We start from the raw sequence: 25033 nt of genomic DNA, 5'->3' as shown, positions 1-25033 counted from the left end.
TTTTCAGATTTGCAAACAACCAACACATGTGGCTACTTGTATAAGTGATAAAACCTTCTTTATTCTTCATTTATTCTTTTTATGTCAACTTCCTATTGGTATAATAAAGTTGGAAACAGCCCACTGGAGGACATCAGTTCCTGTCTTCGTAAATAAATTCGGAACTAGTTTGTAGCACCGTTAGAAGAGACGCCGCGTGCCGTTAGACAGGGCGGGGCTTGGAGCCCCCGAGGACGAACAAGTCAGAACCACAGCAGTGAGACAGTGTAAAGCTGCCATTCGACAGCCCTGTTGGCTGTCTCACTCTCTTACAGCCCGCCTCAGCGCTCTAATGGACAACCACGTCCATACCGCAGGTACAGTAGGTCCAGATTTATCAGTCGGGAGAGTTGAGCTGATTAGTTAAAACGGCGTTCTACTCAACTCAGCCTTTATTTATAGAGCACCTTACAGACATGAATCATGTCACCAAAGTGCTGTACATGAATAGAATGACACCGATAAAACCAACAAAGTAACAATGACAAAGTAATTAGCATCAATTAGCACGAGAGTTAACTCTGTGTGTTAGCTGTTGCTAGCCAGATCATAAAAGTAGGTCTTCAGCCTCATTTTAAGAACCACTACTAATGAGGAGCGCTTAACAGATAAGTAGTCCATAGTTGTGGACCTTCTACCGAGAACAAAAACAACAGGGTCTCAAAATCGAACCCTGCGGGATCCCCATCCTTAGGCAGAAGACAGAAGAAAACCCACCCATGCTCATAGATACCTTCCTGTCATGGAGATACGATCTAAACCAGCTCAAGGCCAGACTAGAAGGCCCCACTTAGTGCTGAAGACAAAGGAGCAGCACTTCATGGTCCACGGTATCAAAGCTGCTGTGAGATCCAACAGGACTAGCAGCACTGGTTCGCCTCCATCAGTTGTCAAGAAAATATCATTAAAAGCCTTTAAAATGTGGTTTCAGAACTGTGCAACATTTAAAACCTGCCTGAAAGCTTTCTAAAACATTGAACTCATTAAAAAGTCCATTAGCTGACTGTAGATACATTTTTCCAGCATCTTACTCAAAGAAGGGGAACTTAAAAATCAGCCTACAGTTAACTAGCAGCGAAGCCTCTAGCCCAGGTTTCTTTAGACGAGGGTGAATAACTGTCTTTATAAGATCAGCCGGCACAAACCAGAAGCCAAGCTGCTGTTGATTAAATGCAAAATCAGCTAAAAACCGTCCTTAAGCAGTCCCGGGGGCAGGAACCCCTGAGTCGTCCCCCCCCCCACCACCACCACCACCAACCCAGCTAAGTCTACTAAAGAAACCGGCCGTCCCCTCAAAAGCCGTAGAAGGGATCTGGACAGTTGGCAGAGCTGCTCGCATCGCCACTTTTTCAAAGAAGCATTTCAGAAAACTGTTACCCACCGAGTTTGTTGCCTGTAGGAGAACAGTCGTCTACATTTAATACAGAGTTAATGGTAACATACTCGAGCACTGCTGGAGGTTGCAGACACAATAAAAATGCATTTCTGAAATCTTGTGTTAGTTTAAAAGGCGTGTAGACCTGATCAGTACCATGACTTTAACCCAGACAGAGTGCTGCTATAAATGCAGCGAAGAGCTGCTAAAACAGATTCAATTAGCAGGAAAATCTGTTTTTTATGGGGTTTAAGAAAAAAATATAATAAACTTTGTTTTTGTCTTGATCTAAAAAGCTTTTGAAGTTCCTAAAATATTAATTTCTTTTCAATTTGATGTATTTTTTTTGTTTTGTTTTTTTCGGCCAGTTTTTTTTATGTTTTTGCTACTTTCTAAAACCAGGAAATAAAAAATAATTTTCTGATTTATTTATTTAAATCTACAGGATGATAAAATTTTCATTTACTGAGCTCTCCATTCATGCGTCAGCCCTCATGTGTGCTGCTCCTCCTCCCATCTCCTGTGTGTGTGTGTGTGTGTGTGTGTGTGTGTGTGTGTGTGTGTGTGTGTGTGTGTGTGTGTGTGTGTGTGTGTGTGCGCGCGCGCGTGTGTGTGTCTGGTATATCAGCAGCGAGGGAGAGGAGAGAGGGAGCAGAGGACCACGGCGGTTGGGAAGTGATGATCCGCCGTGGGTCCAACGGAAAGCCGCTGCGCTCTGCCTCTCCTCCTCCTGCACGTTATTCTCCAGCCTCACATCTTTTCTGCTTCACTCATCCTCTTCCTCACATGGTCTTGGGGAGCATTTATCTTTGCGTCTCTCATTATCGGAGCAGTGGGGCTGGCTGAGAATCAAACAGCAGCAGATGTTCCTGTAGGAAAGCCCGACAGGTGAAACTGAGGAGAAGAAACACCTGTTGGGAGTTTGATGATTCTTCTACCTGGGAGTCCACCAGATAAAGAGGAGAACTCAAAGCCACCCATGCTGAGATCTTAAGGGCTCACAGCAGCAAAGAGAAGAAGATGAACTCCACAGCTCGTCATGGATTGATCCCAGGCTACGCTAACAGGAGCTTCACCCAGAGCACTTCACCGCTGGACAAAGACTTTTCTGGAGAGGAGAAGGACTCGTCTGCAGGATGCTACGAGCAGCTTCTGATCTCCACGGAGGTGTTCCTAACTCTGGGCATTGTCAGCCTTCTGGAGAACATTCTGGTTGTTGCTGCCATCATCAAAAACAAGAACCTTCACTCCCCGATGTACTTCTTCATCTGCAGCCTAGCGGTGGCTGACATGCTGGTCAGCGTTTCCAACGCCTCCGAGACCATTGTGATAGCTTTGATCAATGGAGGCAGCCTCACCATCTCCGTCACTCTGATCAGAAGCATGGACAACATCTTCGACTCTTTGATCTGCAGCTCTCTGCTGGCCTCCATCTGCAGCTTGCTGGCCATCGCCGTTGACCGATACATCACCATCTTCTACGCCCTGCGCTACCACAACATAGTGACGCTGCGGCGGGCCATGCTGGTCATCAGCACCATCTGGACGTGCTGCACCATCTCTGGCATCCTGTTCATCGTCTACTCCGAAAGCACCACCGTCCTCATCTGCCTCATCACCATGTTCTTCACCATGCTGGTCCTCATGGCGTCGCTCTACGTGCACATGTTCCTGCTGGCGCGCCTGCACATGAAGCGTATCGCCGCGCTGCCGGGCAACGCTCCCATCCATCAGCGGGCCAACATGAAGGGGGCCATCACCCTCACCATCCTCCTCGGGGTGTTCGTGGTGTGCTGGGCGCCCTTCTTCCTCCACCTCATCCTCATGATCAGCTGCCCCAGGAACCCCTACTGCACCTGCTTCATGTCCCACTTCAACATGTACCTCATCCTCATCATGTGCAACTCCGTCATCGACCCCATCATCTATGCCTTTCGCAGCCAGGAGATGAGGAAAACCTTCAAGGAGATCTTCTGCTGCTCACACTCTCTCTTGTGTCTGAGCCTTGTGTAAAGGTCTGAACCTGGCGTGGGGAACCCTGGTCCTCGAGGGCTGCTATCCTGCACGTCTTTGCTCCAACGCTTCTGATTCAGTGGTTGATTTGCCTTTTCAGCAGCTCATCAGGCTCTGCAGAAGCCTGTTAATCACCTGCTGATTGAAATCAGGTGTGCCGAAGCAGAGTTGAAACTAAAATATGCTGGACAGTGGCCCTCGATGGAGCAGGGTTCCCCTTCCCTGGTCTAAACAAATGGACTTCATCTGTAAATGCCTGGAAGCTTAAATGTTCACGAGTCAGGTAGGTGTCACCCCAGAGCACCGTTCTGTAAGCAGCCACGGCAGAAGGAGCCCACTCGTTCTGAACAAGCGTGTAAATCTACGAGGATTAGGAGTTTAACATGTCATTTCTGCTGCTGCAGAGCTGGGATGCCTCGGCGTTTTAGCGTGTCAGCAATCCTCCTGACACGTCCAACCCAGAGGGCGTCCATCCTCTTCGATTTCTGTACAAATATCTCAAACATGTGTACATCAGCGTGTTCAGATACACCTGGAAACCTCTTACAGGTGGATGCTAGAGGGACTGTTACCTGACTGGGGGGTCCAAATGTCATATTTGTGAACTTTTATTTACTTTAAGGCAGATTTGAGCCCTTAAATCAAACGGATGTGTAGATAAAAGAGCACAAGCAACAAACACCAGGGTCTAAAAGGCCCTTTCACAGGTTCGTGTACTGGATGCATGACAATGAAAAGATGAATCTGTCAGGCTGGATAAGTTGAGATTCAAAACCAGGTTTTCCTTTATTGAATCATTTCTTTTAGTTTTCGAGCAGATCTTCAGCTGCTGAGTCAGTTTGCAGCAGGTTGAGAAACAAAATGACTTTTTCTGTGATTCTTGTCTAAAGGTGCCCGCCCACAGAGGCAAACATCCGTCACAGCTGCCTGCTTCGTATCAGAGCTCTTGTGAGTGTGTTTGTTAACATTTGTGTGAATTTGCACACGTGGGTTGTTCCGACGCTCACTTTAAGCCCATAAATGCGGCTACGAATAAATATTTTCATCATATTTGTGAAACGGGACTGACACCGATGAATGTATCCTTCCTGTCTGAGTTGTGTTGCCTTATTTCTGCTGCACCGTGACATAAAACGACGGCCGTCTCCGTGACTAAATCTGTGTGCAGTATGATGTTTTCAGTGTTGCCTTATTTATTTCACTTGAACTGCGTTTGTTCTGTGAATGCACAGAAACGGGAGTCCGATCTGTTTGCTGCTTCGTCTGATCGTGTGACGCGTGAGTCCAGCTGTGAAGATGTTTTATTTTTTCATCAGTAAAAACTGTGAATCGCTGCTGCTATGAATAAATCTGAATGCAATCTGAGCCTCGTGTGTGCCCGTCGGTGTTTCTCTAGTTCAGCTCTCACACCTAAATGATGCTCCGACGTTCAGCTGCTACCGGGAAGCAGAGCTGGCTCCAGTTATTTCTCAAGGTGAGAAATTAGATTAGTTTTTGTCAACACCTAAAAAAAATGACAATTTCGACTCATCTTTGTTTCACTCTGCTGCTTTGATCAGTCAGAAAAATGTGTTTAAAGAAGGAAAAACTAACAGATTTTAATTTGGTAGGAGATGAAATCAAGGTAGTCAGAGAAAGCAGCATTTGCCCTTACAACTTCAATAAATAAATAAATAAATAAAACACCTACATGTTGCATCTGGGTGACTTTTAATAAATAAATGAATAAATGCACAGCTTTACTACACAGAAGGGCCAACAATTCCCTAAACTGGAAGTACAGGAATCACATGAGCCGACCCCGGGCAGCAGCCACGTCATCCACTCTAAACTCTTTATTTATTATTGTTTCAAAAACTTGTATAAATAAATTGTCATTTAAAATGTCAGAAATTCAAACAACTCAGGAATTAATTACATTCCAAGAAGTATGTATAACAATAATAAGGTTATAAATAAAGAAATGTGATGGGTAATTAGTTTAAAACCAGCTGTGCGGGAGAGTTATAATTCAGAAAAATCTTAAATTGATGTTTAATATTTAGGCTGTGTAAATAATAGTTGCTTGAAAAAGGTAAATATTGACCGGTTGTGGCTGCTTTTGTCCATGTAGCATGCTTAAATGTGATTAAGCAATTAAAACTCTAAAGAAAGTAAAAGTTTGTTTCATTAAAATTCATAAATGGATAACGAATCCACTTGAGTTTTACCAAGAATTAAAAAACCTGAATGTTTGCTGATATTTTTAAATCTACAAGAGAAAATTGGGTAAACTGGGCCAAACGGGTCAAATGTGCTAAATGTACTTTAATCTGAAGGTATTTTATTTTGAAAAATGACTTTAAGTCATATTAATAGAAACAAAACTCATTCAGTTCCCACTAATCTGAGTAAAAGTTAAACGAACAGGAACGACGTTGGGAACCTTCGGAACAGACGACACCTTTAAAGGATGAAAACGGTCTAAGATCTAAAAATCAAACGAAGATTTTCTGGTTTTAATTACTCGTCCAGCTTGATGAACCTGAAAGTGACGGAGGACAGACAAACAGGCCAAAAGAAGAGATTCGTAGAATAAAACATTTTTTGTGTTTTTAGACGGTTTTTGTCACTGATCGGTGACATCACTCACTGACGAAACAGTCGCGATATGCTGACGTCCAGCAGAGTCCTGAAAGGGCTGATTGTCATCAACTGATCTTCATCCTTGTAATGGCATTCCAGGTATTCCAGTTTTTTCTTTCTTTATCAATCAATCAATACTTTATTAATCCCAGAGGGAAATTAGAGTTTCAGTACACACAATTCAGAGATCAGACATACATACACAGGCATAGACACATGACAAGAATTGGTGACTGTGGTCATTCGCAACCCTGAGTCGCGCCTGAGTCAGAGGGGTTACATGAGCATCACAGCATCATTCCTTCGTGGGGGGTTTTGTTGCTTGCAGCTCAAGGCTACCAGGGCGTCAGATTCAGATAACAAGAATTTTTTTGGGTCAGGCTGAGATAATTTTCCTCTCTGCCTTCAGTCTTTAAACCGATCATTCCAGTCCACCAGTGAAGCCAATTTTGGGTTTTTAAACCTGTCCATATCGTCCGGCGACCCTCTCCGAGATGACATCCATTTTGCGCACTAATACCGGTATCGCAGCTAGAACATTGACCAGCTTACGATTCACCTCGAGTAACGTCCCAGTCTGTGAAGTCTCCACATGGACGGTGCTTTCCGTGGGTGCGGGTCGCCCTCCAATCGCTCCCGTCCTCCCAAATATCCAGAAAACCAGATATCCTCCCACTCCAATCATGAGAAATCCAGTGGTCATCAGGCCGGATATCCACACATCTTCAATGTCCTCAATGGACAGCTGGGAGAGGCATACGATCTTCCACTCCTTCCAGGAATCCAGCATATATCCCACCGGGTGTGTCCCCTGTGGACATGTGGGAGCCCCCTGCTCCGTTCTCATTGTTGAAAAAATCTTATCGATCGCGTTGAATGACCAGTTTATCAAATCCATGGTTAGTAAATATAGAGTTTTTCAGAAGAAATGCAGAGAAGCGCTCTGTGGGCAGACAGGACAAAGAGCCTTGGGAAAAAAAGACAAGGGAGCGAAAGAGGGAAGCATCTGTACTCCTCGAGTGCCAAAGAGAAAAAAAAGATTAATGAACTCATTCATGAATAATGAGTCCATGAACCCAAGTTAAATTCTTGTCTTTCTGGGAGCTTTCCCAATATTTCTGCTCAGCAGGCTGTCGTCTATTAGACCCTTAAGCTGCTGACTCCTAATGTTCTCAAGAGAATCTCATATCGTTATCAGCCTAAGAGCCTCGCCTCGCCACCTCCACGCTGTGGATTGATCAGCTGATAAAACCTGGAACGTGTCTGTGCCATTCTTCTTAGAGACACTGCTTTATTATTTAAGGTGGAACCCGTACTCTACCTACTGTTATTTCTCCCTTTTGTTCTCCGACTCCCATTGGCTCAGTTCGACCTCATCAGCAAGACTCCTGGGGATTGGTGCTCGGAGCTGCTCGCCTTAAATTAGGCCGCCTTGTCTCAACTCCTGCCATCCCCAGCCACGACAAACAACGCTGGAATTCATTTCCAAGTCAGGTTCTGCGTTAAACCCAATTAGTGCGCTAATTTGTGTTGGTAGAATACTTGTGTGGTGGTCCTGATGCTGAGAGGTGAGTCACAGGGTGGGTGTAGGCAACCGGGGGTGAGATTAGCTCAGAAAAATATGATCAGCTGGAGATTTCTCTATTTAAACTGTGTGTGTGTTATAATAGAACAGTAAGACGCTGATGGACGATAACACTCTGGTATGAAAGGCTGGCTGACCTTTGAGTTCAGGGAAAAGTGCTTCTCCAAACCTCCTTTTTCAGCCAGAAGAATAAAAACGCAGAAACGGAGAAAAGTGTTGAGACCCCATGAAGAAAAACACCAAAAGGAACCTGAACGCATCTCGTCTGGCTGAGTGATGTTTCTGAAGCCTTTTCTCTTGTCTTCCAACACCGCCGTAGCTTTTTTCATCCAGCCCTTTAAGTGAACTCTGTTTATATGAAGTCAATCGGTTGCTTAACATACATTTCATAGTTTAGTTGATGACTCCAGAGGTGCTTTATTACCATTTAGATTCTTTATTTTTTACTTAAAAGCGGATTTAAATAGTTGGAACAAAGGCCGAGGCTTCAGCCTTCGGATGAGGTCGTTAACGCCGTCTTGAGGTCAGTGCTCTGGTCTGTCCTGGTGAGAACTCTCCTGACCCAGAACCGCCTCACCAGCGAGGGAATGGAGATTAGCTTAGATCCCTCATGAGGAGCTGGTTTTCCCTCTTGGATCTGCTACGGTTCCAGACACACACACACACACACACACACACACACACACACACACACACACACACACACACACACACACACACACACTCACACTCACACACACACACACACACACACACACACACACACACACACACACACACACACTAGTCCGTTGATTTGTGAAGACCTCCGTCACCATTACAGTACTGATTTCAGCAGACCAGTGTGATTTATCTACTCTGCTTCAAACTTCCACTAAAGCTTCAGCACTTCTTCTCCCATTAAGAGAAGTCATTGATTACTGGTTTCCTCCAAACTCTGGTCTTGTCTGCACACAAATGTTTGGGGTGGTGTCAGCTCCTGGTCCTGCAGGTCCAACTCCTGCTTCCTTGGTGGAATTCCCTCTTCAGCAGAACCTGAAGTTCTACAGCAGCCTGTTAGTTAGCCATCGATCCAAACCAGGTGAGCTGGAGCAGAGAAACGTTCAGGATGGTGGCCCTGGAGGACCAGAATTAGACGCCTCTGCATTAAATAAACAAAAATCTATTTGTCATTGAAAAGCGTTTGTTAGTCAGTGATGCACTCTGCTGTTTCACGAGAAACACTTTAATTAGTTCAAGTCTTTGCTTTCGTTCTTTTTTAAACACAGAAACAGATAAACGGAGAAGGAAGTGACGCGCCACCATCAGCGTCAGCCTGAAGAAGCCGGCAGCCGTCGGCGAAACTGTAGCTACAAACAGGTAAACAAAACTGTTTCTGTGTTTAAAAAAGAACGAAAGCATGAATTTAGAAAGACACAGCAAGAACACACCTAAGATAGTTCAAGTCTTTTTTTATGTCAAAATAACTTTTTGGTTGATTGGATCAGAGATTTGGATCTCGATGAGTGAACCACGCTGTGTTATCTCGTTTTTCACCAGCAGTTTTATAAGCTGCTTTTATCCAATAAAGAACTTCAACAGTGCCTGGAAACACAATTCCCCAACGAGCATTCCCAGGTCAGACGGGGGACCTGGGACTGAACAAACATGGTGGAGGTGGAACGCGCAGCGTACTTCGGTCACGGCGCTTTTCTGACTTGCCACATGTCGTAGCACACAGTTAGCATGCGCGCTCGTCCTCTCCAAATCAGAGTTAGGAATCCATTACGTTTAATAACCATGATTTATACTTGGAGCGGTCCCCGAGCTGTTCCGAGCGCTCTTAACTCACCACACACAGAAGGAACGTCTGATAAGATTATCTGGGGAGCTGCTACAGTAAACTGTGGAGGTTAAACTTCCTGCCAGAGGTGTGACATTGTGGCATCATCAAGTCATCTCCATGTCATGTTTTTGTTCTGCTCAGCAATTAAACCGGGTTAATTCACTGTGCTGATTGAAATCACCTGGTTTCATTGCTGAGCAGAACAAAACATGACATGGAGATGACTTGTTGATGCCACAATGTCACACCTCTGCTTCCTGCTAGGTAGCTAGGTGTAACCCCGAGTTCACACTGGAAGCATGAGCGGCACGGAACGTCACTTTGGGGGCGACGGCGGCACAGGAGTTAAGTGCTCGCCCCGCAATCGGAAGGTTGCAGGTTTGAGCCCTGCTCAGTCTATCGCTGTCGTTGTGTCCTTGGGCAAGACACTTAACCCACCTTGCCTGCTGGTGGTGGTTGGAGGGACCGGTGGCGCCAGTGCTCGGCAGCCTCGTCTCTGTCAGTGCGCCCCAGGGCAGCTGTGGCTACATCGTAGCTCATCCCCACCAGTGTGTGAATGTGTGTGTGAATGACTGATTGTGTTGTAATGCGCCTTGGGGGGTTCCAGGACTCTAGAAGGCGCTATATCAAATACAGGCCATTTACCATTTCACCGCTTCAGATAGAACCCATTATAGTCTGTCAGGGTGACTCAAATCAGCCGCGGCACGAGGATTTTCAGGAGCGTCCCAGAAGCAGCTCGCCGCGATGTGCTGCTAAATATAAGGTCAGGTTCCGTTGTTGACGTGAGCTGCTTCTGTGACGTGTCAACTTCCACAGTTAATGTAGGGCTAGGCAGGAATTCACACACGGTTTCAGTGTAAAACCTCAGGTAATTGTCAAAATAAGTCTAACGCTGTGATGTGATTTCATATCTACATAGGTCAATACATGTGGCCTCGCAGCTAATTTACTCCCGGCATTGCTCCGGTGTGTTTTTCATGGCAGTGGAGAGGAACAACATCATAAATGACATCAAACAACAACATCAAATGTGATTTCCTTCCTTTCAGTTTAGTGGTGGATGGCATAAACAAACCATGACCTTTGAAGTCTCGAGGGATTTTGTGATCTTGCGAGTCCAGCGAGGACCACTGCAGAGATTGTCCCGGTGTGTACTAGCGCACAGTTTAATAAGGATACTAGGCTAATAAGGAGACAAGACTAATAAGGAGGCAAGATTAATAAGGAGACTAAACTAATAATGAGGCTAGACTAATAAGGAGACCAGACTAAAAAGGAGACTAGACTAATAAGCATACTAGACTAATAAGGATCCTAAACTAATGAGGAGACCAGACTAATAAGGATACTAGACTAATAAGGAGACAAGGCTAATAAAAATACTAGACTAATGAGGAGACTAGACTAATGAGGATACTAGACTAATAAGGAGACCAGACTAAAAAGGAGACTAGACTAATAAGGATACTAGACTAATAAGGATACTAGACTAATGAGGAGACTAGACTAATGAGGATACTAGACTAATAAGGAGACCAGACTAAAAAGGAGACTAGACTAATAAGGATACTAGACTAATAAGGATACTAAACTAATGAGGAGACAGGACTAATAAGGAAACCAGACTAATAAGGAGACCAGATTAACAAGGATACTAGACTAATGAGGAGACCAGACTAATAAGGAGACCAAACTAATAAGGAGACAAGGCTAATAAGTATACTAGACTAATGAGGAGACTAGACTAATGAGGAGACTAGACTAATGAGGATACTAGACTAATAAGGAGACCAGACTAAAAAGGAGACTAGACGAATAAGGATACTAAACTAATGAGGAGACCAGACTAATAAGGATACTAAACTCATAAGGAGACAAGGCTAATAAGGATACTAGACTAATGAGGAGACTAGACTAATGAGGATACTAGACTAATAAGGAAACCAGACTAATAAGGAGACCAGATTAACAAGGATACTAGACTAATGAGGAGACCAAACTAATAAGGAGACTTGGTCAATACGGACACTAGACTAATAAGGAGACAGGACTAATAAGGAAACCAGGCTAATAAGGAGACCAGATTAAAAAGGAGACTAGACTAATAAGGATACTAAACTAATGAGGAGACCAGACTAATAAGGATGCTAAACTCATAAGGAGACAAGGCTAATAAGGATACTAGACTAATGAGGAGACTAGACTAATGAGGATACTAGACTAATAAGGAAACCAGATTAACAAGGATACTAGACTAATGAGGAGACCAGACTAATAAGGAGACTTGGTCAATACGGACACTAGACTAATAAGGAGACAGGACTAATAAGGAAACCAGGCTAATATGGACACTAGAATAATAAGGAGACTAGGCCAATAAGGACACTAGACTAATAAGGAGACAGGACTAATAAGGAAACCAGACTAATATGGACACTAGAATAATAAGGAGACTAGGCTAATAAAGAGACCAGACTAATAAGGAGACTAGGCCAATAAGGACACTAGACTAATAAGGAGACAGACTGATATTAATGCATCAGCTTCAGGACTAACAAGATCCACACTACACTGTGATCCTCTACAGAAGGAATAATAATGAACAATAGTTTTCAAACGCTGGTGAGGCTCCAGATTAGTCAGGTAGAGTGTTTCTGAAGTCTGGACCAAACCATTTAAAGATTGTTTTAAATCTCTCAGAATATTTATTGCTTGGGGTGTTTCCTAATGTTCTTCAGCTCTCATCTTGACACGCGCTGTAGCGGGTGTTCTACTTTTACTCCGATTGTGTTTTATCACTGCGGGCAGCAGGAAGAAATCCATGACATAAATCAGAGAAACTTTAGTGTTTCCCTTTCATCCTCTCAGGGTTGTTTGTGTTCCACGAAGTCAGCTGTGTTTAATATAGTCGCAGCTTGTGGAGAAATGGTGTTCATGCTGTTTACTTTTCAGAGTTTACACCTGTTGAGAGCAGGTGGCTAATGACACTGCAGAGAAAAACATTCAGCTCGTGTTTGAATCCACTTTGGCTTTTATGTTTATTTTACAATAAGGGTTTTGTTAACACAAGAACGTTGAATCAGGCATGATGAAGACATGTATCGATGCATCAAAGTTTCCACCTGCTGCAAGCACACACACACAAATAAACAGTAATAAATGTTGTATTTAGTGACACACGAACTAATTATCTAGCTAACGAGCAGCGTGACCAGCCCGGGCGCGTTTTTAAAACACTGGTAAAGAAACGCTGCTCTGGCCAAAGTTACCTCCATTTAAATTCAGCTGGAGAGGCCAAGGTCTCCAAAGGAAGCCCAGGTGTCAGGAGAAGAAAACGGAGAGCTGTACGTGATGTGAAGCACAAGACACTGAAGAATCTCTGACAGAGGGCTGCAGCCTTCAAACCGTGTCTTCAAGCATCCAAGTGAATCAGATGATTTGGACTCTGAAAAGAAGTGAAACAATTCAGTGTTTTTTGTTTTTCCTGCTCAGAAATTTAGCTGAAAGACCAACGGCTTTAATAAGGTTATAAAAGACTAAAGCCAAAATAAAGTTAGGAGTTCTCAGGGTAGAGTGGCTCTCTCTCTGTCTGTGGTGTTTACGGTGGTTTCACCAGATCATTACACACCGCTCTACATCCCTGATTAGCTTGCAGACATCTCAGTGGAGGGTCATGCATTTCTCATTTCCTTTTCCACAGTTGATGGATTATTTTCTAACACTTGCTCTGCTTTAATTGACGCCACAGCCTCACAAAGGTCTAGCTAGTAACTGCAAAACATTATTACTGCAGTGTCTTGACCATGTCAGGTGTGCGGAGAGACTTTAAAGCCTGTTAGCTCGTACTTGTTTGGTTAATAAAAACAACATCATTGTGCTCAACAAGCATCGTGACTGTTTTACTTGTGTTAAATCACGAAATAAATGTTAAATACGGTACAAGACAATTGATGGTGCACGTTAGGGTTTTGCACCAACGTTAACTTCACAGAACCCTCTCCAAAGGACATGTGCACCTGTTTCTGCACTTCCAACCAAACAGTGTCCCATTGCACTGCTGCTGTTTGTCTACAATAAAATAAGGTAATGAGTACAATCAAAGGAATTCAGTTAGGAAGGTATATTATTAAGTGTCTCGTGAGATCTGGTGGTGCTTGTGACGTTTTATACATGATCACTGAAGGACGTTGTCAAGCTTGTAGCATCATCCAGGGTTCTAGTAGTTGCTTGAAATCCTTGAATTTCCATTTGGTGTTTTCAAAGTTTTTACAGTGCTTGAATTTTTAATGACATGCTTTTTAACATTCTTCAAACTCAGACATTGGCTATAGCATCAAATCGTCCAATTTTACAGGACGAAGAAGTAAATATCTAGTTTGAAGCTCATCACCGTGGAAGATGCTGGCAAACCTTGAAGCTTTCATTGAAAATGACAAAGGTGTTGGAACCATGCATCCCTTACAACGAGTAAAATGTAAAGTTGTAGAGCAGGGGTAGGTGATCCTGGTCCTTGTGCTGCTATCCAGCATGTTTTAGTTGTTTCCCTGCTCCAACACAACTGGTTTAGTGGTTGTATCACCTGTTCACCAGGTAATCAAGCTCTGCAGAAGTAATCTAATCACCTGCTGATTAAAAGCAGGTGTGTTGGAGCAGGGACACAACTAAAACATGCTGGACAGCAGCACTGCTGGACCAGGATTGCCAACCCCTGCTGTAGAGCAGTACAAAAGGTGGACCTTAACATCCATATGTTAACAGATTTGTCATGAATGTGACCCTAAGTGTTTGTAGTTTTGCATTTTCCAGATAATCTGGAGATTTCCTTTCCAAAACCCCATGTGGACAAAGTAATCGTAGTCCTGCATGTCTTGTAAATCTGTCTAAATGTGAAACGTTTGTGTTTATTGTTTTTTTTTAAGCGTTGAAACACTGTAAAAACTATTTTTAATGAATTTTTCTGATTATAATCGGTCACTCTGAGTTTTTTATGCAGGGCTAAGGCGCCGCTGTTTGGCAGTCTCGCTCCGTCAGTGTGCCCCAGGCCTCCTGTGAAGCGCCTTGGGGGGTTGTGGAACCCTAAGAAGGCACTTTACAAATACGGGCCATTTACCATTTGTTGGTTCAGTGTCAAGGAAACAGCAGAGAACGTCTCAACTAGTAGAAGCTAACCGTTAGCATTAGCAACACCACCACACAGCAGAACTCCTCCAGGCTTGTGTTATTTGTGGAGATAAAAGATCCATTTTGGAAGTCAGTGGTGGAGTTGCGTTGCTGTTATCCAATCCGGGGCGAGACATCCAAATATCAGGAAATAAGACTCCAACTCCTGCCGTGTTGTGCCACTCTGCTGCAGCAGACTTGTCCCTACTGTTCCAAGTGAACATAGCTTGCAAGGCATTCATTCCTACTGCAGACCACTACAAATGTATTGAATAAATGGGTTTCCCACACCTAAACAGTGAAACTAAGATTGCTGATATATATTCATTGCATTGTAAAACGTCACCAGTAGGGGGAGTCACAGGATTATTGCAGCACCGCTCTTTTCACGTTAAAAGGCCTCTATTGCCTGATGTTATTGGAAGGATGGAAAATATAATGCAATGCCTCACTGGGGTCGTGCAGTGGTATTTAGTTATACGGAAACATTTCTTGACATTTATTATTCAAATAGCTTCAAATCCATAATGTATGTGCCCTTTAGATTTTCGTTGTGTTTTTTTGTCTTTCCCTGCTTTACTTGAGTGCCTTTGTGGCCTGCGAGGAGTAGCTGACCTTTTTGTTTTGTGTAGCGGTATGCTAGCATATAAAGTGTTCAGTGTGTTGACCTTGTTCTTTATTAAAATGGTCTAAAACATACTAAGAAGGCGCTCCGGATTGTGGTCATGATCTAAGACATGAGCCAGGTGTGTCAGCCACAGGGGGAGAAGGGGCCTTTCATTAACCCTGTAACGGGTATGGGTTAGGTCACCCTGTAACAGGTTAGGGTTAGGTCATCCTGTAACGAGTTAGGTAACCCTGTAACGGGTTAGGTCACCCTGTAACAGGTTAGGGTTAGGTCATCCTGTAACAGGTTAGCTAACCCTGTAACAGGTTAGGTCACCCTGTAACGGGTTAGGTCACTCTGTAACGGGTCATTGGAAAATATGAAAAAGTTGCAATGTATGGTTTTGAATTAATGTTTTCCCTCTAAACAGTTTTATGTTGACAAATAAAGGATCTTTTGAGATTTAACCAATAATATGTTCAGTCTTTTGGAATAGTATGATTAAAAAGCTATTTTAAACAGGCATTTTTACTGTCTGTTATTAATAAAACAACCTTATAATAACCTAGTTTGCTCTCTTATGTAATTATATAATAATAAAACAGTAAAAAAGGAATAAAATAGACTCTTTCCACCTGCAGATCCTCCACCAGGGGGCAGTAGACATGAATATGACAGGAAATGGCAGGTTTATGATGAAGGTACTAATCCTGATGCTCTATCTGGAGGCTTTAAATGGTTTAAAGGGATTCTGTAACAACTGTGTAGATTAAAACATCCCTTAGATTTGTTTTTGCAGGGATTTGTGAAAAATGTCTCTCACAGTGGTCAAAGTTGTTGCATCAGACGTTTTTAAGGCTTTTATAAAATAAATGTTCACCTACCTAGTCTCAGCCCAGATGGTTACTAAACAAATGATCTTAAGTTTGGAGGAAAATGTCCATATTCAAACCTAAAACACTTAAAATGCACTTTTATTATAATTTGTCTGTTTTGTACTTTATTTAGTCGAAAAACAGAACTTTTCATTTTAATTCTGACACCTTAAAGGCTTGATTGCTAATGATGGAAGTTTTTTTTTTTAAACCGTGTCCTGTCTGGCTGTGAAGCAAGCAGAATTGATGTCTGAATGCTGGTGACAAGCCTTACAGATTTACTCTCAGGTGGAGCATCAAAGCGTTTGCTTTTAATGTCACGCCTGATACTTGAAACTTTATTGTTATTGTTTTTGAATGCTTTGTAATTCCGACCAGACACAGAGACAGAGGTGAAAGAGAAAGGAAAAGAAAAGGTGGGGGGGGGGGGGGGGGGGGGGGTTCCACAAAAATAAACAATGAACAAAAGTCTGCTTCTAGACCTGCAGAAAAAGACAAAAAAAAGCAAAAGAACAAAAAAAAGGGACACAACAACAATACAACAAGATCTAGCTATCACTGCGTCAACTTGATGAAAAAAAATATATAATCAACATTGCTTAACTGAAGAATCACGATAATAAATCACAGTGCATTTAGTGCCCACCATAGTCTTAAGATGGAAGTTTAATGAATGGTATTGAGACATTTAGACATAAACTTGCGGGTTAAACATTGAACAAAAGTTACAGTTAAAGTAGAAATCCTCTGCAGCTTTGGCCCTGTCCACACGCAGCCGGGTATCTCCAAAAACGGAGATGTTTTTCTATGATTTGGCCTGTCACCCACACAAAAACACAGATTTAATCTCTTTAAAAACTCCGGCCAAAGTGGAGATTTGCGTTTTCTCTGTTTTAAGCGTCTCTGTGTGGACAGAAATAACGGAAGTTTTAGGTTTCACGTCACTGTCTGCCACAAAAGAGCGATGGCCCAAGTGCGACCTGTGTTTACACTACAACATGGATGCTCTCAGAGATGTTCTCATGTTATTAGTCATCCAAGTGCTTCTCTCCTTTTAGCAAACGAGCTAGGCTCCATGTTTCCTGTTTTATTGGACAGGAAGACGAAATGGGTAGGATTCAGGCCTACAGTTCTGCCATGCCAACAATGCACTAATGTGGTTACATGTGGATGGAGTTTTTCCTAAAAACAAGGTGTGGATGCTATTTTTTGGAGGGCGGATATTCGTTTTTAAATAAAAAACGGCTACGAGTGGCCTTAGTCCATTCATCTGGAGTCTGAGCTGCATCTGCAGTTCACTCTGAATCAGTGGGGCCTGACAAGCTCGGTCAATATTTACTCCAGCATCGTCTGTCTGATTCTTATTGGTCTCAGTCGGCGAGGAAAACTCCTCGAGTCGCAGTCTCTGAGTGACTCGATGGCTGCGGTGAGTACAGGTCATTCTTCGGAGCGCTTCTTCCCCAGAATAACCGTTCTTATCCAATAAGAGCCAATAAATAAATCAAAGTGCTGCTGCTGCTCCAAACATCACCTGTCCATGGCGCCTCCAGTGGTCCGACCAAACCCACAGGACATGAAGAACTAACGCAAATATTCACTGAGACAAAATCAGCATAACAGAAACGACTGATCCCTGATGAAAAAGTCCAACTTCTCCTTCAGATTTAGATAAACATCTAATCAGGCCTGACGGCAGCTGATTCAAGCAGAAAAACCACCATTAATCATTTCAAAGGTCTGAGTCATCTTCAGCTGGTGGTTAAAACATGTATTCATGCCCTTTATTATGTTCTTTATCAGATTACACAGCATGTAATCATCAGTTGGTCACAAACTCGTCAGATATGGTTGCAGCGTTTCAGTGGGAGCTAAAGGGCTGGTTAGTTAACCCTAGCTAACCCTTTTTAACAATAGTAATGAAAATGTAACCATGCTGGTGTGTTGAAACTAAATCTGTCCTAATGGGAATAGAGCTTCCGTCTCAGGACAGAAACATGTTGTTAATTTACTGATGGGTGAAAACGGTGACATCAGCTAAACTAAAACGGATCTGTCTGTTAGAGTCGTGTCCTTGGGCAAGACACTTAACCCACCTTGTCTGTTGGTGGTGGTCGGAGGGACCATGGCTGGTGAATGACTGGTTGTGTTGTAAAGCACCTTGGGGGTTGTAGAACCCCAGAAGGCATGATATCAACTGCAGACCATTTAAAATGAGCTCAAGTTTAGCTTAGCTCATGTTATGCTAGCTTATTTGTCTCCTGTCCAGAAGAGGCTTTTGTCCATTTGGTTAAATCCCAATAAAATAGTTGTTTAAAGGTCTGAAACACAGTGTTCGTGCCACAGGTTGTGTTCTCGAAGCTAATTCACCTCCTCCCATTGTTCCCTGCTAACACTGCTGTTGGTTTTGTTTCTGTTTCTAAAATCCCCCGGACTCCAAGTGTCTCAGTCATCTCTCTGCCGGTTCCCATAGCAACAGAAACTGTTGATGAGATTGCAGTGGCTCGGTGGAGAAGTTATCCCAGAAGCCGCGGCTGTCATGTTTGGCCGCTCTGCCTTCTGATTTGCATGTTTGGAGAGTCTTCTGCCTGCATCTGTGTTGTAGATTAATTCAGACGCCGGTAGGAAGCCCGCGCAGCAGCGGCGCTCTGAGAAGAATAAAATGATCAGCTCGGTACATTAAACACGCTACCAACCAAGCTGGGGCATGAATGAGCCGTAACAGTTATGGACTTGAAGATGCAAACAGCTTTGATAAGAGACTTGCCATAAAAGCCATCCAGGGACGTTTCAGGTTCCATGTCTTCCCTAGCCCGACCGTTTAGCCCTCTTAAATAACTGCTCTTCTCTATAATGCATGTGTTCCTGGATGACCTGTTTGTAGGAATTACTTCCTGGTGATACGTGTTCACTGTAAACCTAAATAATTTAACATCTTCTTCATATATTTATAAAATTTGGTCACATTTAGGCTTTGCCACTGATTGCTGCTGCCTTACAATGGCTCCAAACTCTAATTTTGTAAGTAATTTAATGGATGTTACTGCCATGTTTTCTATATTACACTAGGGACGTAAGAAAATATCCATATGGTAATATATCATGATCTTTTACCCTGCAATACTATATCGGTATTCAAAAACCGTGCATCTAATTTTTGGAAGAATTTGCAAGCATTTGTGTATTTTCTGTTCTTTTGGTGCAATTCTAATGTCGGCCACTGGTTGGCAGCAGTGTGCAGTGGGTTTGTGTCCACCATTGAAATGTAAATCCCTCTACTATGGTTCAGATACTTCATGTTAAACATGTTAGTATAAGTTTGGACTGTTTATTGAATTTACCTCAAATTAATTCAGTAAAAAAATCGTTATTATTACCATGCATCGTAATTAGGGCCGGGACTCGATTAAAAATGTAATCTAATTAATAGGAGGCTTTTTTAACTAATTAATCTAAATTAATCGCATTTTAATTGTTCAGAAAAATGTGCCCTCAAACCAAAACTTTTAATTAAAATTATGAGACAGAGAATCAAACATTAGACATGGTTATTACTGTAAACTAAAGCTCTTAATTAAAAAAATGCATTTTAATTATTCAAATGTCACTGTGTCATATGAAACAAGACCCAAATCAACTAAAATCAGAGTGGTGAGAACACGGAGCGTGCTCCCAGCGGCAGCCAGGTGCCTCTCGTTTGTCTGACTACTTTCATAAACTACTTGTGTACTCCGTTCACCTTTGAAATTGGTTGCGGGAGGGGAAGTGCAATGTTCAGTTGTTTTATACTTGAGGAGGGGGGCTGGGATGGGAATATGGGATCTATGGGGCCATTTTAATCTGTGAAGCACTTTGAGTTGCATTGTTTTTTGTATGAAAAGTGCTATATAAATAAAGTTGATTTGATTTGATTTGATTACTGTTAGGACAAAGAATTATTCTGTCTGGTGCTTTCAGCACTGCACAGATTTTACGTAAATGTTAAAAATATAGCTTACCGCAACTTTTGTAAAGTTTCCGGTGCCACCGGGCAGCCGCAGCAGAGACAATCTCTGAAAAATGTCCGCGACACGGACTCCGTTGTTATCTGGAAGTTTATTTTTTCATAGTTAAGAAAAGAGGCGGACGTGTTTCCTAGTCCAAGCAAGATAACTTCTTTCTGTTTTTATTCCGTTTTAGTAGCCATTAGCAATGTGCATTGTAGTGTGCGCCAGTGATATTCGGTCCAAGAGGAAATCGTGCAATGACAAAGGTTCCGCCTTGCTCGAAATGCAAGCTGTGATTAAATGCGTTAATTTTTTTAATGCGTCATTTTTTTCTAATTAATTAATCAATTAACGCATTAAAGTCACGGCCCTAATCGTAATATATCGTGATACGGTGGATCGTCTCCCCTTTATCGTGTATCGTATCACCAGAATTTCTAAAATTCGCATCTCTACATTACACAATTACTTACGAGGAATCTTTTAGAAATAAGAACACTTTTGCTGTTTTAATATGACGGCTCGACACATAGGCTCCTCCTACAGCAGGGTAGGTTAAATAAAGAATAAATAAATTAATTAATGAATAAATTAATAAACAAACAAACAAATAAATAAATAGGGGGCATTGTCAGTTTAAACCTTATAATTGTGGTTCTAGAAGTTGAATGTCTGTAAGACTACATTGTTTACAAATGGAATTCACAATATCAACTTCTGTATTATTGAGGTTCTTATTTAAAATGTTTTTCTAATTTTTTATTCTCCTTGTGTTTTATTGATTTTTAGCTGTTAGTTTTGGGAATTTTGTTGTATTTCCTTTTTATCTTTTATTTGTTCGACATGATTGTATAACGCCGGTTTAATTAACTAACATTTTTAGTGTACAGCGCCTTGTTTGGTTGTAATGCCTTGTTGAATGCGCTTTATGAATAAAATTGGAATTGGAACCTTTCCAACCTGCGTGTAGAAGAACGTTTTAGTGTGTTTTATGGAGGTAAACCCACGTATGAAACCTAGAACACCCGACTTTGTTGGGCGACAGAACACCAACCATCCAGTAGAAACAACTGCGTTAGACCATCCTGTCAAAAATATTCCAACATTCACATTGAGTAACTTTTGACCTTTGTTATGCAGGCTGAGGCTATATCATATGCTATTGTTTATTTAACCGTGAAATCGACACAATGTGAGTCTGGACGACATCATCACCAAACAAACAAACTTCCACAAGAGCACAAAATCAGGCTAAGCCCGTTAAACACAGAGCTGCTGTTTTATTTCCGGTGGATTTTAATTTAAAGAGTAGAAATGATCAGCTCAGTGATCATATCAGTTCAACTAGATTGACAAGAAACCCAAACCCTGAAGCTCTGATGAACGTTTGCTCCAAACAAAGAGATCCACGTTGGTTTTATTTCATTTTTACTCGTCGTTTTGTGCATTTGCTTCCACTTTTACATCTCTGACTGATGCTTTTTTACGCTTGTTTTCCCCCAATAATGAATGGATAATAGAGGCTATAGTGGAGCACATGGACCCATTAAACTTGCATGCATGGGGAAATGTTCCATTTCTCAGAATAAAAATGTGCTTAACCTTAAGAACTGCAGGCAGAACAGACATTAAAAATTAAAACGCTCCTGTCCATTAGTGTATTGTGGGTGTTTTGTTATAACAATCCCAATATTAAGAGCTCCTTTAGAGTTTAAACAACCACAGCAGAGACCGTTCCACCGATGAAAGCCCAAGCTGCGATCGAGCTGATCTAACTCCGGGGGTAATTTGCTCTTTTCTGTTGATCTATTTGTTCCTTCTCTGTTTGGGAAAATTAGAAACCTCTTTATTCAAAATGCATCCATACGGCCCCACTGAACATAATTAGCACACAAGACTCGGCCAGCGTCCATCATTTCTGCACGTGTAATGACCTTGTTGGCGTTCTAATCAGCTGGTAATGGAAAAGAAGAATCCTGAATATTTAGATTTTAGGTAATGTAAACGTGTTTTTTCATCTCGTCCTAAAGGAGAAGAATGAAATATGCACGACTTTATCCATTTAACAGAAGATGTTTCCTTTTAAAATATCTGAGTTCTTTCTGTGTTTCGTTCCAATCTCCGTTGTTTTTTTCTTGCTAAATAAACATCATAACAAAGTTTTGGATTGCTGACGGTTCTGGCGTCATGCACAGTCGCCATCTTCAGAGCCTCGCCGGTGTTGACGGCATCACTTTTGCTGTTTATCGGCGGGCAGATGGGAACGATGTCGGCCTCTACTGCCCACGCCTTCCTGGCCCATCCTCCATCTCATAAACGATCCAGCCGATGGCGCACGAGAACAGCCGAACAAGAAGCAGATAACAGTAAAGAGGTCAGCCATAACTGACCACTGCACGAGAGAAGATGCTTTAATGGACTGGAACAAAACAACAAAAGTACAGAAGATGGGAACAAGGAGACGTGGACCGTGGATACCTCTGGAGCTTTCAGCCTCAGACAGACGGAGCAGCATTCTGTACTACAAATCTGCGTCTCATGCAGGATGCGGGTTCTTATCATATAAAGTAAAACAAACGTTTGTATTCATAGAGCTTCTTACACTGTGCTTTTTTACAGTTTATGATTGTTTATCTTCATGTTGCAGCTTCATTGTTGTAATTTAAATAAATCTGTATTTATTGGACTTTCAGTTTATTTTAAACTTGCCTCCAGCTCCAGAGGTTTCTCTGTTCCTGCTGTTTAAACATCTTCACCAGCTGCAGAGGCCGACGCATTCCTGATTACATCCGGAAGTCGGAGTGAATATAAATAGTAACCATCACCTCTCAGTCCTGCAGGAGCCTGAAGAACATCCAGTCTACAAACCGGCTAATCTGCTTCTAAACATCCGCCAGAATAAATAGAAAAACAGCTGGATTTGACAAATGAAGAAGAAGAAAGTAGCATTTCTATATTGCCTCTCAAGACAAAAATCACGAGGCACTTCACAAAAGCAAAAAATGTAAAAATATAAAAAAGCATTTAAAACATGTTTAAAAATATATTAAAATGAGCAAAAATAGGCAATTGAGATTAAAAAATGTACAGAAAGAGAGAGAGTGAACAGGAAAGAGGGAAATCAGTGAATCCTGAGAAAGGTGGAATAGGTGGGGAGAGCAGAATAAATGAAGATTTTATGAATAAAAATTATATAAATAAACACATATATATATATGTATATATATATATATATATATATATATATATATATATATATATATATATATATATATATATATATATACTGTATATATATACTGTATATATATACATATACATATATATATATATATATATATATATATATATATATATACTGTATATTTATACACACACACATATATATATATATACTGTATATTTATACACACACATATATATATATATATATATATATATATATATATATGTATATATATATACTGTATATTTATACACACACACACATATATATATATACTGTATATTTATACACACACACATATATATATATATATACATATATATATATATATATATATATATATATATATATATGACTCCGGATAAGCGGATGAAAATGGATGGATGGATATATATATATATATATATATATATATATATATATATACACACACACACCTCATCCTCATACATTCTCCATGTTTTTGCTTTCAGTACCAAGTTGTTGTTTTACTCTCCAAGTCCATCTTTCCAGGGATTTTCCATCCCGGTTTCTAAACATCCCCTTCTGTCTTCAGCAGAGGGATGGTGTTTGGATCGATTGGCTGGTCACCTCCCAGGGTTTGACCTCTGCCTACGAATGAACCTTCTTCTCCAGTCTGAGCCTTCTGGTGGAGCTCATTCATGGTTGTAACATGAAAGTAAATCCGCTCCATCATCTGACATCATCTGTGGATGTTTAATGCAGATAAATCAAACAGCAGGAATCAGGCGTCACATAAAATATCCGATTTAAAGCAGAAATCTGGAGTTTTCCCCTCTTCAGGGATTAAGGATGAGTTTTTAGAAATACATAACATGTATCCCTGTTCTGTGATATAATGTAGACCCCCCCCCCCCCCATCCCATTGAGCCCCATGCAATTAGAAATAAGCACCGTTCAGCATTAGCCAATAGCGTTACACATCCGCTTACGTACAGCTGTCAACCACAGAGCAGATGGCGAGCTTGTGACATTTCTTATGTACTAGTGTTTCAAATATACATATTTATATATAATTAAACAACATAACATGGGATTAATAAGTGTAAAACTGTGCTTTTGGCCAGCTAGAGGTGAAACGAGAGGCGCTGCTTTCAGCTGGAATCTCAGAAGCAGGGAGAGCGGCTGTAAGAAAAACTCCTGATTGCTGCTTTAAAGTGCAGCCATGTTTACAGGAACATTTCTGAGGTAGCAGTTAGGCTTCAGCTGCCTGAAACGTAAGAAAAATGTTTGTTTTTTCCATAAACTGTAGAGAAGTGTAAAGAATCAATATTAAAAAATGTAAAAACTGCTCCCAGTGGCTCATTAGTGTCACCATGGCTCTCACCAATAGCTAATTATCACGACCTGTTAGGATCACCGTGGTGGAAACAGCCCCCACTTCCCGTCTGGAGCCCAGTGGGAGGTGGACTCTGAGGGGACCTGAGAGGACACCATGTCCTTCATAAGTGAGACACACAGCAGGTGGATGAAGTATACCTGCATCTATGTGGAGAACTACCAGAGTAGTTCAAAGTTTAATGATGCTTAGAGCAAAATCATTCAACATGCAGTTTCTGTGTGCTATAAGAATTATGAGCAGGTTTATTGTAGACATCAGCTGATTTCCTTTAGTTATTTGTTCTGCTTTGAGTCACGAGACAGTCGGAGAGTCCTCCCGTCTCAGGGTCCCTCGGAGGAATACGTTCTCAGAGGG

At 41.7% G+C, this 25033-nt stretch overlaps 2 protein-coding genes across 2 annotated transcripts in view; both read left to right on the top strand.

The window, feature by feature from the left end:
* Window positions 1–25033, top strand: part of drosha (drosha ribonuclease III) — a 287001-nt gene that overhangs the window by 99318 nt on the left and 162650 nt on the right. The window lies entirely within an intron of this gene.
* mc4r (melanocortin 4 receptor) lies at window positions 1946–4792 on the top strand. Its single transcript, XM_015955513.3, has one exon. The coding sequence runs from the start codon at window positions 2435–2437 to the stop codon at window positions 3425–3427; it is 993 nt and encodes a 330-aa protein (XP_015810999.1). The 5' UTR covers window positions 1946–2434; the 3' UTR covers window positions 3428–4792.

Source organism: Nothobranchius furzeri, chromosome 7, assembly GCF_043380555.1.
Source record: "Nothobranchius furzeri strain GRZ-AD chromosome 7, NfurGRZ-RIMD1, whole genome shotgun sequence".
Lineage (NCBI taxonomy): Eukaryota > Metazoa > Chordata > Actinopteri > Cyprinodontiformes > Nothobranchiidae > Nothobranchius > Nothobranchius furzeri.
The sequence above is the reverse complement of the archived record's forward strand: the minus strand, read 5'-3'. Positions and strand labels throughout refer to the sequence as shown.

What these genes read in the sequence shown, in the direction of transcription:
- mc4r (XM_015955513.3), top strand. Translation starts at nt 2,435, where the DNA reads ATGAACTCCACAGCTCGTCATGGATTGATCCCAGGCTACGCTAACAGG.